The 15,371-nt window shown below is 36.3% G+C and overlaps 1 protein-coding gene across 5 annotated transcripts in view; it reads right to left on the bottom strand.

Moving 5' to 3' along the window:
* MAP2K4 (mitogen-activated protein kinase kinase 4) overlaps positions 1 to 15,371 on the bottom strand; it is a 272,193-nt gene that overhangs the window by 125,640 nt on the left and 131,182 nt on the right. For all 5 annotated transcript variants that reach the window (XM_027850071.1, XM_027850075.1, XM_027850073.1 and 2 more), the window contains 2 exons: positions 13,120 to 13,171; positions 5,106 to 5,233 (listed from right to left, as the gene is read on the bottom strand). In XM_027850071.1, the coding sequence (XP_027705872.1) occupies positions 5,106 to 5,233; positions 13,120 to 13,171 (180 nt within the window). The remainder of the gene's footprint in view (positions 1 to 5,105; positions 5,234 to 13,119; positions 13,172 to 15,371) is intronic.

Raw genomic sequence — 15,371 nt, 5'->3', positions numbered from 1 at the left:
GAAACATTTTCAGTTTGGTTTGGGGAGAATTTCAGTGATAATTGAAGTGAAAGTCAGTCTCTTCACAAATTCATTTGTGTAACTATTGAACCCAGGAGTGGAAAACTTCTACCTGTGAAAGTGTTACTTAAACTTTTGAAAAAGTAAGAGATCAGATCATCCTGCACATCACATGTAAATGATTTTAATGGGACTCTTACACTTTTACTTCCTCCTATATCTAGGCCATGCAGTCTTTTCTGTTACATTTGTGTCTTCCAGACTATAGGCCATTCACCTATAGTTGGTAACAAACAGTGGGTACCAGCCAATGTCCCCTCATTGTCCCCTGGATACAGCCTGTGCTCAGTTTCAGTCAACATCCTCTTTGGGACTCCCTCAAGGCAGGGACAGCTCTACACCCCTTGCCAGCAAGAAGCAGTTTCAGAAGCCAAGACCTTCGTCCCTTAACCCAAAAGAATTTGGATCCCATTTGTTTGAGTGGGGAATGATGGGGATGGGATCTGAACCCCTAAAAGGAAAAGACCATGTCTCTGGATCTGGACCTCAACAATCCCTTGACTTTCCCAAATCCCTGGCATTTGCCTGAGGCTGTAATTCACTCAACTGACCTTTCATTGTGGCTACACTCAATCTCCCAGTTCAGTTCTTGTTACCTCCCAATTGCCCCTGGCCATTTCCCACCCTTAATCCAATCTAGACTCCATTCTCCCTAGGCCAGGTGGTCCAGGTACCTGGAGGTCTTTTCACCTCAGCTTACTGGCCACTCTCATCCAGATCCTCTTTAGACCCCTCCTCCAGTCACCTCAAACTATTTGGCCATTCCTAGATCCCTTCCACGGTCTTTCTGTATATAAGGTCCATCTGGCCTCACTAAGGTGCTCAGATTCTTAAAATCTAACCAGTTGCTGAGATTCTTAAAATCTAGCCACTGCTCAGATTCTTAAAATCTGGCCCGCTTGCAATACGGTTTAGATGCTTCAAGAGTTTGGCCAATATGGTGGATGTTCTAATAAACCTTGTCTTTGGCTGGGGGAAAAAAAAAGGACTAGGGTTGGATACAGAGATCTGGGAATTATCTGCAGAGGTGATAACTTAATAGATGGGAGCTAATGAAATCACTGAACAGATTATATAGAAAAATGAGAGGAGGGCCCAAAATAGAGTTTTAGGGGACATCGACAGGATCATTCAAATTGATGAGACCAGAAATAGCCAGTACCACAAAACCCAAAATTTTCAAATGCTGCCAAATGCAGACAAATGATATAAATTAGAAGCCAAATATGACCAGTCTTTTAAAGTGTTATATGTTATATCAGAAGGCTATTTAGAATTGGGGATCCTGAGGTTCTTTCCAGAGGTATAACCTCAAGACCTCAAATCTCAGCTTCCATATTTACTATCTGCATGACCTTGGACAAGTCATTTTATTTCCATAGACCCCATCTCCCCATTTGTAAAATGATGGGGTTGAACCAGATAATCTTTAAGATCACTTCCAGTCTTAAATCCTAAGTCTATGAAGTGCATAGAAAGGATGAACATGAACTTGTTTACCAAAGCACATTATTTGAAAACTTGATGGTGGGTATTCTCCCTGACTCTTGAAAAAGGTAAATTTACTACAAATAAAAGGAAGTACTGTACTTAACACAAGTAGCAGGTAGGTAGTGCTATGGATAGAATGCTGGGCCTAGAGTCAGAAAGACCTGCGTTCAAATTCAGTTTCAAACACTGGGCAAGTCCCTTTACCACTGTTGCCTCAGTTGCCTCATCTGTGAAATGTAAAATGTAAAAAAAAGAAAAGAAAAGAAAAGCACCTACCGTGCAGAGTTATTGGGAAGAGTTATTTGTAAAGTGTAAAGTTAGCATGGTACCTGGCACATAAAAGGTATTTAATAATAAATGCTTATCCCTCTACACAACAAGTAATTAAAAAGTTATGAAACTCATTATCACAGGTTGAAATAGTTTCAACCCACAATAGGTTTTTGAGAAAACTGATATGCAGAATTTAAGAACAAATCAACATCAGGATACATTCCAAGCCTCTGGGATTGAGGTTGAGGAGAATAATCATATTTTTCTACAATATATTTCATTGTCAGAGCTATAATATTCTGCTGTACAGTGCTTGGCAATTTTTATGTTCCATAAACAGAAATGGTTGCTTCAAATGAGATACACAACAATACACAGATGATGATTTTTTTCCCCTTCTCAGACAACTAGAGGTGAGGGGTGGGAGAGGAGGTTATGGGGAAAGACCAGGTATAGATTTTTTTTTTTAATACAAGAATTCAGTAAACAATTTGATCACTACAGAATGTTTGAATGTTCACAAATGGTAAGAGTAGAAATGGCATCACAGTTTGAAAGGAATCACCTAGCCAAAACACAAAAGTATTATACAATCTTCCTTATTCCTATGTACTAAACTTTTTTTATACTCTAATGATCTCATTTTGGGTCACTAGATGGCAATCTTGCATCACACCAAGGTAAAATATAAGCTGAATTTACACGGAGGCCTCGGGAAACAATGGATCAACATCTGAAAATTTGGCAATGTATAAATCAGACCTGTTTTTCTATAACTTCCACCAATTAGTTGGTACTCTGCCTCCAGAGTAACACAGTATAAGTCAACGCCTTCCATATGTCAGCTTTTGAAATAAGTACTATGCTCTTCTATTCTTCATGACACAGAGTCTAAGTCCTTCACAAACCTATCACTCCCCTCTGAGTAAACTCTAGTTTGTTCATTTTTCTCTCGAAATATAGTTCTCTAAACTGGGACCTGTTCCCAGTACTTGAATCTTCCTATCAATGGTGCTAAGGCAGGTTCTGATCTTTTTCATATTAACTCCTATTCATATTAAGCTCCCACCTCCATCCTCTAATACATACATATACACTAGTCTTCTATGGCCTAACATTAGAAATTTATATTTAGGCTTATTTGGTTAATTTTGAAGAACCAGTCCAGCCTATGCATATTTTTTTAAAATTTCTACAGAATCATAGATTGTCACAGCTGAATAGGACCTCAAGTTATCAAGCACCATTGCTACCTGGCTATGAATTCCCTCTAAATACCTGACAAGCGGTCATTTAAAGTGGCCTTTGCATTAAGGCCTCTAGTTGGAAGAAGCTACTATTATAGGCAACATGATACAGCAGAAACAGGAGTCAGAAGACTTGGGGCAAATGTCACTCAACCTCTCCGTCTCAATTTTCTCATCTGTAAATGGGAGCGGGGGGAGGGGTGCAGAGAGGTCCCTTTCAAGGATACCCATTTTATTTTTAGATGTCTTTAAGTGTCAGGAAATTTTACCTTGCATGAAGCCTATATCTACTTCTATGTAAATTTTACTCAATGCTCTTAGTTCTACCCTCTAGAGACAAGTAGAAAATGTTCAATCTCTCTTACACATGATAACTTTTGAAATTTGTGAATACAGCTATGTCTTGGCTATGTCTTTTCTTCCTCACTTGGCAATCTCAAAGCTCTTCCCCAAGGGGGTCACTCTCTTTAGGACACTCTCAGGCTTATCATTATTACAGAAATGCAACTGGTGACAGGACACAGTCCACTGCATTCTACCTCTTAATGAGGCTGAGGATGGCATTAGCTTCTTTGGCAATCATATCACACTGAAACCTAATAGTGAGCTTGTGGTCCCCTAGAAAGCTCATAATCTTTTACAGAAGAAATGTTAAATAAGCACATCTGTATATGTAAAATTGACTTAAAAAAACCCCATAAAGGTAAATTACACTTATGCCTATTAAATTTTCTCTCCTTAGATAGGCCCAGTCCTCCAATAGCTATTCATGCTAGCTTCATATCATTTGAAAACTGAAGATATTTATATTTTTACCTGTCACTGATTAAAAATGATAAACAATGATAAAATTTTTCAATATTATTTATATCATGCATAAATTAGATACCTATCATATCTCTTTATCCAAGTAAATGATATATAATGAGATGTGGGGTCGTTGAACAAAGTTGCGGGCCTTTAGATTTACACCAATCAATATTTTTCAAGGAATATAACCTGAAAAACACTTCTTTCTAACCCTTATAAGGAATAGGTAGGAATTAAAAAAGCAAAGTAAGAAAATTTTACGAAACAACAAGGCTTAGATTTTCAAGTTATAAAGGAACTACCAAATACCTTAATCTACATGTAATTATGAGCAAATTCTATCAAAAATTTAACAAGTAATTAATATCTATGCTACACAAATTATTTTTGAAAACTGACCAGTAACACATTCTACCAAATTACTTTTATAGAAGAGTCAAATATGGTAGTAACACCTAAAATCTGAAAGGGATAAAGCAATGTCAGTAATGAATACTGATGATGAAAAATTCTGAAATAAAACTTTAGAAAAAGTCTACAGCAATATTATTTTGTGATTACCCAAAGTTTCAATTTGTCTCAACTTGTCTGTGCCATAAACAACTCTTTAAACCCCTAAAACAAAGTCACAAGAGAAAGGCAAAGGAGATATAGTTACTATGTTCCTTCTCTGTAATCTTTGTATTATTAATAGTGTATGTAATATTTGTATAGTTAAAAATTCAAGGCCACCAAGTCTGCTCAAAACGGAAATGCTTTCAATATCGGCCTGAAAAACATGAACATCAGCAGAATCAACAACACATTTGCCAAACACCTGTATGCAAAGCACTGAGCTTGGCAAGCATTGCATGATCACAAAGCCTTATAAAACACAGTCCCTGTTTCCAAAGAATAAATTAAATTGGAGAGACAGAATAGGCACAGAAAAAGCTGATGAACATTCACAAGATTATGCATAAGTGCTAAATAACTGGCAAAGACAGTAAGTGTTATAGGTGTTCAAATGAGGAAAGATCACTTTGACAAATGGAGGATTTTAGTTGGGTTAATAAAATTTAGCTAAGTGAAGATAAATGGGGCAGAGCATTCTACGTAGCTAGAATGTGAATAGAGGTAGTAGAGTGTGAATAGAGAACAGTTCTACAGAAGGCAATGTAGCGAAAGTTATCTGTTCACGAACATGATAAATAACATACACACCAATTAAGACATTAAACTTACTGCCATGTATGGCCTGCACCCAGCATCTCTTGTTTTGGCAATGGAGTCCACAAGTTGTCCACTAATGCCAAAATCACAGAGTTTAATATTTCCACTTCTATCCAGAAGAATATTGGAAGGTTTGATGTCTGTAAAAGATACATGAAATTTACTACATTAAATTAATATTTACTAACTCCAATGATTACTAGCTATGTGACCTTAGGCAAGTCATTTCACAGCTCCATAACTCATTTCCTCACTTGTAAAATGGGAGAGGAGACACCAAAAAATATCTAAGGTTCTTTCTGGCACTAAGATTGAGTGAATAACATTAAGTGTAATGCTTGATCTACTGATCTCAAAGAAAAAAAAATAACATAATACTTGCCCTAACATTTACGCCTTTAATTACAAAAACAGAAGAACATGGCAAAAACTGACTTTGAAAGTTACAAGGTGAAAAGTCTACAGATGTGGATGAAAGGTGATTTTCTTCTCAATATAGTGTCACACTCTCAGATTTTGGAGTATGAAGTAAAGATCTAATTTCCATTAAAATTAGGAAAACATGATTTTTCTAAATGTTGTTTCTTATAAACCATAAATAACAATAAAAGCATGTTACAGAAAATATTCAGGCAACGTTTATGCCTTTTTACAGAGATAAGGGGATGAATTTGGTACAGGATTTTGTAAGAACTATAAGAATACATTTTTATATAACCATATAAATACACACACACAAAGTGGAAAAGAAGTGTGGTGCATCAGATAAGCGAGCCTTGAGTCAGAAAAATAGATATGCATTCAAGTCCTGCCTCTAACAGTTACTGGTTTGTGACTTAACCTCATAGTGCCCAAGGTAACTCTCAGTAGTTGAGGAGGCAGTAATAACCTGAATTGAGAGGAGTTTTCATATTTGGGAGCTACTTATTCCAATGAAATCACATGTCTAGTCATCCTCCACCCCCACCACCCACCACCCCACCCCACACAAACTTTTCTGTAATTTCATCTGTGTGGGAGATCCTGGTAAGGAACTTCCTCTATCAAAGGCAGGTCAGTACTTTCTCAGCAACTTAAATCTTAAGAGAGTTACCTAGGAAACCTAGAAGCTAAAGGCCGTGCTTTTCCTTTAGGGGTTACACAGCCAGTATGTGTCACATGTGGGACCCGACCACTCAATTGAAATTCTCTCTAAAGTTAAAAGATCTCTCTTAACTGACAAATCTGATGGTCCTTTCTCAGCCCTCAGCCTTCTTTCTATATTTGACACCAATGACTACGTCCTCTGCCTGAATACCCTCTACTCTGGAATTTCATGGCACTAGTTTCTAGTGGTTCTCATTATGCCTGGCCATTCACAATCTTGAGATCACATCCTCTAACTTCGGATATTGCCCAAGGCTGTGACCTAGGCCCTCTTCTCTTTACTACTGATACTATCATCAACTTTCATGGGTTTTAATCATCATTTCTATTAATTTACAATTATATTAAATCCAGACTCAGTCTGTCCTCTAAGCTTCAATTCCATATCACTAACTGCCTATCGGACATTTCAAACTGGATATCCCTCAGACATCTCAAATTCAATATGACCAACTATCATTATTTTCCCAAAAAAATCTACCTTGCTTAGATCCAATCTTGCCTATTTCTATCTAAAGTACCACCACTTTCCAACATTTCAGGTCTATAATCCTGATAATACCCAACTCCTCACTCTCCTTCATCTCATCTCTAACCAGCTGCAAAAACTTGCCTTTTCTACCCCTGCAATATATCTTTTATTCAATTCCTTATCTTCATTCATACAGCCATCACCTTAGGGCCTCATCACTTCACACAAGGGCTACTGTATTAACCTTCTAAGTAGTCTCCATGCAGCAAGTCCCTCTCCACTCAAATTCATCCTCCACATAGTTGCCAAAGTGATTTTCCTTAATCACAGATATTACCTTGTCACTCCCCTACTCAATGGCTTCCTATTCCCTCTAGATCAGACTATATGATTCCTCTGTTTAGCTTTCAAAGCCCCTCACAATTTGGCCCTAAACCATTTTTCTAGCTTCATTAAATGGGGTATTCCAAAATTCTTGCTCACAAAAGACTTTTTGGATAATCTGTATATTACTCTCCTTTTCCAGCTTTCTTGGTAGAGTACTGCCTGAACCTCCTTCAAATAGCAGGCACAAAAAATAAATGAAGTCTGAACTTTTAGCCAAGGCCAATTGAGTAAACTATCTTTGTGCTTTTCCACCATTGTTTCATGCCAGATGGCTTAATTGGCCCTCAAGTTGATAGCTCTGGGCTGGCATTTAGAAAAATGGAGATCTTGAAAATTATTTTCTTTTTTCTTCAGATAGCTACCCTGGCACAGATTACTTTTGTGAGATATTGAATCTGGTCATTTCCATATTTTAGTTTTCTCAAAGTTATCTTTAGTGGTTTCTCTGACTGTGTGAGCTATTCCTTCAAAAGAGTCCTACATAGGGATGTAAGCACTAGAATCTTAGGGAAGACTTTTGTGTCACTGACAAGATAAGAATGCCTTTTTTCTCCTTCAGTCTCCAACTTGTACTGTGGGGCTGTGTCCTTAGCCAAACAGCCATTACTAAAAAGAACTAATGTTCCATCAGGAAAATTACAATCCTTCTTTTCCTTAATCCAATAAGAAGGAGAGACAGAGACAGAAAGAGAGACAGACAGAGAGAAAGAGAGAGAGAGAAGGAAGAAACTCTAGGTAATTGCTTTTTAACCTTTTATTATTTATTTTATTATTATTTATATTTAAAAACTTGGTTAGTAAAACCCATTCTCATGAATATTTATTGAGTCACTTAGAATAAGAAACTCAGTTATCCTCAATGTTGTGATTGTTTCTTTTCTTGTTACAAGACTTCACTTCTGAAACCAGAAATCCTGAATGAATTTGTGGTCCATGTATAATGGAGACAGCATGGTATAGGGGATAGAGAAATGACATGAAAGACAAGAAGACTTGGGTTCAAGACCTACCTCTGATGTATACTAGCTGTGTGACACTAGGCAAGTCGCTTAACCTATAGGTACCTTAAGCAACTCTCTAAAGATAAAAATTGCAAAGAAGTTGATGACCTGTATTGGAGGGATACTCTTCACCTGAGAGTTTCCTATGCCATTGAAATCATAAATGAATGAATGAATGAAGATCCCTAGTGCTCAGTCCCTATGCCTACATAACAGGAACAACTGGGGGAGTCCCCTAATCTGCTAATATGGGGAACTTCCCATGGAGCTGAGCCTACATAATGGCCAGGGGATTCCATGTTTAGTTCACTTCTGGTGACAGAGGGGCTCTAGCTCCGTGCTAAAGGGCATACACAACAAGAGATTTATTGTCAGTCTCTTGTATCCTGTGATGAGAGATGAAGGGTTGTGCCAAAGATGACTGGTCATGGAGCCAGAAGACTTACTCAACACTACTCAAATTCCAAAGATATTTAAGAGTAGTCTTCCTCTGGTATTAAAGTGACCCTTGGTTCTCAAAGACTACACTGGAAAAATTTCAAGACAGATCTACTATCTGAGGACCAGGTTAGATGAGTTCAAAGTAACTCATCCACTACAAGTGTGGCAATCAGGTGATGAAATACTTTGGTCAGGATGAATCAAAAAATGCATAAAAACCCAAAAAGACCCCTTTTTCCAGCAGTGGAGTAGCAGAAAATGGAATATTAACAATCGGTCTTTCTTACTCTATGCCTTGTAAAAAAAAGTCTACCTAATTTGCACACATCATTTTACAGATTAGAAAACAAGCCTGGAAAGGTTAAGTAACCTGTCCAAGATCACTCAGCATGATAATGCAGAGAGCTAGTGAAATTGGTTTCAAATTGTGTTCAAAGGCAATAAGGTCATCTTGTCTGTCAGTACTCCCAAAGAGTAAAAGCAAACAAAAATAATTGAAGTTTATGAGCCAACAACTCTTTCAGTATATGGATAACTAGAAAGTCTATGTATACTATGATAGGATTTTCCATATTAGGTCAACATATAACTTGATATTAAGTCAGCTCAATGTGAAGATTGGATTCATGGGAAGATTGTGAACATGATTGGAAAACAGGGTTCAGGATTAAGAAATGAAAGAGATAAAAGGCCTGTGTATTATTCAGAAGACTAACACTTGTACTTGATGAATACTTTTCTTCAAGTTGAATCAGAAGGTGCTGCCATGGTGAATACCACATAACATAGAATACAAACAAACAAACAAAAAACCAAAGTTGACTATACCTTAATAGACAAGAAATGACTGGTTACAGAGGTAGCAGTCATCTCAGAATCAGCTGTCTCTGTGCAGTCAGATCATCAACTGTTTAGAGCAAAGGTCAAAATAAATATGAAAGTGGAAGAAAAGATTAAGATGAAAAGACACCGTGTGTGATTATAGCTGCTCCAACCAGACTATTTTTAAATAAGCTGATGACTATTAAAAGTAGGACAGTAGGACAATGATTAGGACATTTAACCAACGCAAAACTGTTACAAACATTAAGAGGACAAAAAAGCTTAGCAATTGTCTCAGCCAGCAAATACAATCTCACTGCCAAGGTGCAAGATGACAGGCGAGGACAGCAAAGGTTTAGAATACAAGCTCATTTGTAAAACATAACTGAGGAGGATGGAAACTATAATCAGAAGTGCAACAAAAAAGAGAGGAAAAAAAAGCAGCTGAGAAGAAAACAAACTTGCAAAGACAGCTTGGCATAAGATCCAGTTAAGGCAGATCATCTCAAAAGCATCTATAGATTCAAACAAGAGGACCATACATTCAAATTCAGCTAATTAAATTAAACACCTGCTATATGCATGGGATCATGGAAACAAAAGCAACAACGATCCAATGCTTGCCCTCAAGGAGCTTATAGCCTACTGAGGACTAGGGAGGATACGACATGCACCTAGATAAATATAACATGATATGATACAAGGTTAAGGTAGGTTGAGGACAAAGGAGATATCCTGACAAATTCTCAAGGAAAATTCGAAAAAGAGAACACTTTCCCTTGGGAAGGAGACACCTAAGCTATGCCTTGAAAGATAAGGATTCTAAACAGTGGAAATGAAAGAGTGCACTATAATCATAAAGGGCAGCCAGTATGAATGCATGGAAGTTGGAAGCATCATGTTAAGTTTGGTATTTGGATGGAATAGTATATAAAGGGGAACAATGTAAATAAAAGCTAGAAAGTAAGTAGGGGCCAGACTATAGAGGTCTTATGTGCCAGACTAAACAGTTTATATTTTATCCTATAAGCAAAAGATAACCACTGAAGGTTTTCCAGAATCACATAACCAGTTCGTGTCAAAAGTGGTCGTCCTAGATTTAAGACCATCTGGAGACATTCACTATGCCATGTTGCCACAAACCTTAAATGTCATATAAATTTGTTTTTGTGATTAATGTTGCTAAAAAGCATTTTTAAAATTTAAGTTCTATAAAACAGGACACAGTCCTTCACGGCAATTTGTGTAAGGATAACCACAATACTAAGTAAAGAGATCAATGATATATAAAGAACCAGCAAGTATAAACATGGAAATTAGTTTTGACCACTGTGATAAAAAAACAAACAAAATATCAGATCATTAGTTTTATGTGATTCACCCCCAAAGAATCAAGATACTAACATTCATATTCTAACTGAATTTTCCCATCACTAACCATCCCACCCCCTCCCCAAAGCAACCAAATACCAATCAGTAAATGTTTATTCTGCTAAACTGAGAAGGCTCTGCCGGATATTATGGCAAATATAAGCAATATATATCCCTGACTACATAGAGATAAGACTAGTAAAAATGAAAGAACAGTGAACAATACAAAATGTACTAAATTATGTGCTATGAATAAGCAGGTACTGTAGCCCACTAACTAGTCTCTGGGTGATTTCCTCATGCTGGTCTCTTCCTTAAGAACCTTCAATGGCTCCACATTACCTACAGGATAAAGAAATTAATATAACAAGGATTTGCAGAATCTGCCCCCAAACTACTTTTATGAATTCACTGTCTGCTACTTCCCTACTTAAGCCTTTTACTTACGCTAACTTTGTCTACTCACTTTTCCCTGTGTTCCCTGTCTCCTACTTCTCTGCTTTTGTTCAACTGGCCCAGTGCCTAGAATATCTGTTCTATAACTCTGTGTGTGTGTGTGTGTGTGTGTGTGTGTGTGTGTGCACGCGCGCGCGTGTGTGCGTGTGTGTCTGTCTGTCTGTCTCTTTGGGTCTTGTCTCCCACTAATACTATAAATTCACTCAAGGCAGTAACCCTGCAGGCCCAGGCTTGATCTTCCTGCTTTCCTTCATCAATAATGAGATTAATATTCCTACAATGTTTGTTTCATTTTTCTGCTCCAATCTTGTAAAACCTTAATTAAGCAACTTCCAGACCACGGAATAAAATCCAAACTCCTTAGTTTGAAATACAGAGTCCTTCATAATCTAGGCCCAGTATACCTTTTTGACCTTATTCCCTCCAATTTTTCACATGAACATGCTACTCCATTTTGTCTGGCCTACTCACGTGAACCTCTGTATGCCCTGACCTTTCCTACTATTTTGTATCCAATGAAGGTAGCACAGTGCTATAATACACATGGCGGGTGCTCAATAGCTATACAGTGAATGAGTGATTAAGGTCAACAGCAACCTTTAAGAGTACAATCCAAACAGAATGTAAGTACAGAAGCCAGATTTTAAAGAGATGAAAGAGTAGGTGAAGTGGAATGGAAGCAGCAAGAATAGATTATGCATTCAGTTAGTTCAGCAATATAGAAAAAGAGAGAGAGAGAGAGAGAGAGAATATAGCTCAAGAGGCTGTAGGGTAAAGTGAAGGTGTTTTTAAAAAAGTAGTGACAAATATATATAGACATAAAAATATATCTACATATATGTGTGCATACATGGGTGTATAAATGGTAATTTATATTACCCACATGTATATGTTTCTAAAGTCAGAGGAAGATGGAGAAACTAAAGATCCTGGAGAACTAGGAACTAAAAGTGGCAACATTGTCCCCGTGGATTCAGAAATAAAGCCAAAGAGAAAGGGCTGGATTTACAGGAGGGAGTAGAACATTATTTCCTGAGACTGAAAGGAATAATAACGACTTGTGTTTTTATAATAATAATAGCTAGGATTTATATAACACTTTAAGATTTATAAAAGAATTCTATATATGTTGGCTGATTTTTAGGGTTTACAAAGAACTTTCTTTCAAACAACCCTGTGAGGAAGATAGCACAAATATTATTATTCCCATTTTACACACGAGTATTTGTCCATGATCACACAGCTAGAACATGCCTGAGGTAGGTTTCAAACCCATTCCTATGTTCATCATTCTAAAAATGAAAGATTTATTGAAATGGAAATGAGAATAAATACAAGAGCTCATGTTGCATATATTTTATCTTCTCAGTAAAGAAGATGAGAAGTTGGTGACTTGAGGAGAAAGGTGGCCTGAAACAGCTACTGGGCAGATCTTACAAAGGAAATAACAAGAGGAAGAAGACCAAGTTAGGTATTTCACATGCAGAGAGCAGTGCCTCCTAATTATGAGGAGCAATTTCGCCCAGGCTGGTGTACTGGTGAAGAAATACTATTCCAACTCTGACAGTTTGTGGAATTCTTCATTCAGCAATATTAGTTTTCTGACCTAGCTTTAGTCATTTATACTGCTATATAGTCGCATATCAAGAAAAACTGTTCCACAAAGAATGAAAAGGGCACCTTAAAAACAAATGGTAAGCAGCTTTGAATTTGTTTGCAAACTTCATATTAGTGAGACTGAGCTATGTGAGATAAAAAGGAATTTTTTTTTAAAAAAGAGAGGAGACTGTGTCTGCTGTCAACAATGCAAAATAGCTTTCAAAGAAAAATTATACCATGGTATGTGTGGCATAATTTTCAATGATATTTCAAATTAAGGAAAAAAAGTTAATTTCTTTTCCACAAAGAGAGAATGTCCATGCCTACCTACCTCTGTGAATAATTTTCAAGTTTTCTTTTAAGTGGTTTAGTGCTTTCACAGTCTAGAAAAAAAAAAAAGCAGAAAGAGAAACGAAATATATATCAATTAGAAGAACAAGTTACACTTAAGTATTCTAAGTTTTTAAAAGTTCCTAATCAAAGTATTTGTAACTTATTATAATTTTAGTTAGACATGATAACTAATTGCAAAACCTAGTTTCTTATATTTCTTGCTGTTTGACAATTACAGAAAATAACTGATGTTTAATAAACAAATCAATGAAAGTTGTACTCATGAGCTTCTTTAAGAATAAAAATGCCTAACATATGACAGATAAGAGGATTATCCCCTCATCCATCTCACCAGATCGGTTTCTACTAGTAATTTAAAAAGACACAATTCCCCACATAATGAATTCTTTTTTAAAAAAATATCCTGTCTCCCTCCCTTCAACTCACCTAGAAAGCCATCATAACAATTTTTTTAAAGTAAAAAGAAAAAGAGGAAAAGATAAAATTATCAAAACTGATCAATACATAGAAAAAAGGGCAATTTATGCCATGTTCCTCACCCATGGACCTCCACCCTCACCCCTGCCCCACCTCTGCAAAAGTGGTGTTTGCAGCTAGGTGGCATAATGGATAGAGCACCGGCCCTCAAGTCAGGAAGACCTGAGTTCAAATCCAGCCTCAGACCAAACACTTCACACTTACTAGCTGTGTGACCTTGGGCAAGTCACTTAACCCCAATTGCCTAAAAAAAAAAAAAAAGAAAAGAAAAAAGAAAAAAAAAGTGGTGTTTGCTTATATGCTAATATTCTTTTGGGGTGAAACTTAAGTTTTGCAATTTTAAAAATACGTATTATTAACTGTTTTAAAGATACGTATTATTAACTGGTTTTTATTTTGATTTATATTGTTAAAATCATTGTCTACATGGATTTCCTGGCTCTGTTTACTTCAGTTCGTGTATGATTTTCTATGTTTCTCTGTATTTACAATATTCTCAATTTCTTACAAGCACAGTAATATTACATACATTCATGTACCAAAATTTATTTGGCTATTTCTCAATTGAAGGGCATCCAATTTTTTTTCAGTTCTTTGCTTCTATAAAAGATGCCATTAAAAACATTTTCACGAATATGGAGGACCTCTTTGGAATACTGCCTAAACAGTGGAATCTCTGTGTCAAAGATATGGACATTACATTAATTTTATTTATGTAATACTAAAAATTGTTTTCCAGAATGGTTGTATTTGCATGCCTAATGTATTTCCACAACCCACTGAACACTGACTGTTCTCATCTTCTGCCATTTTACCAATTTGCTGGTTAATGAGGTAAAGCTTCGGGGTTGTTTTGATTCTTATTTTTCTAACTAGTGCTTGAAGTATTCTTTCATGTGGTTGCTAACAGTTTACAATTCTTCTTTTGAAAACTGTATTCTTGGATCATTTATTCAATGGCTCTTGGTCTTACATATTTCTGTTAGCTATCTATATATATTGGAGACCAACCCCTTATTCAAGATTTTTTCCCATATTTCGTGAACTCTTTGTGCTGTTGGTGGGCCTCTGAAGTTGTATAAACCCATGCATTTTTATTCTTTTGTTGCTCTTGTCACATCTGGTGGTTAGACATAATAGATCACTGTTTAGATTACTATTAATCACTAGAAAATTAAGTTGGATAAGGAAGGAACGAGAACTCCTGAATTACATTTGATAATAACATACAAAGTACAAAACACAATCACAACCATGCTGATTACTTGAGGGAAGATAACTATAAAATTTCATGAAATTTTAGGATGAAGTAAAAGCAAAAATGGCAAGGGAAAAAATCAATTAAAATTAATTCTTTTTCAAGTCATAACAAGATCTACTTCTGGTTCATTAAGTGTTAAGGCAAAGTGCTTAACAGATATTAATTTTTTTATACAAGATCTCTAAACTGTTCTCCTTTTAAAGGAATATCTCAAATCAGTTTGCCCCAACTAAACTAGTTCAAAAATAGTATCATTTATATATTTTAACTAAGGCCTTACATGAAGCTAGAAACACTGCTACAAAATCATTCAGCTGACAGCCCAGTTGTAAAATTGCTTCTATGAAAATAGTATTCTCACTAGTATTATGTTTTTATAAACCCAAGTAATAATGTTAGGCAAAACATGTCTGTAAATCACAAATTACTCTCTAAATACTTTCTGCAAGAAGATATGTGAATGTGATACAACTGTTCTTTAGTAAATTTTT

The sequence above is a fragment of the Vombatus ursinus genome, unplaced genomic scaffold, assembly GCF_900497805.2.
Source record: "Vombatus ursinus unplaced genomic scaffold, bare-nosed wombat genome assembly UNPS02008996.1, whole genome shotgun sequence".
In the NCBI taxonomy this organism is placed as follows: domain Eukaryota; kingdom Metazoa; phylum Chordata; class Mammalia; order Diprotodontia; family Vombatidae; genus Vombatus; species Vombatus ursinus.
Note: the sequence above shows the minus strand (reverse complement) of the source record. Positions and strands in the feature narration are given on the sequence as shown.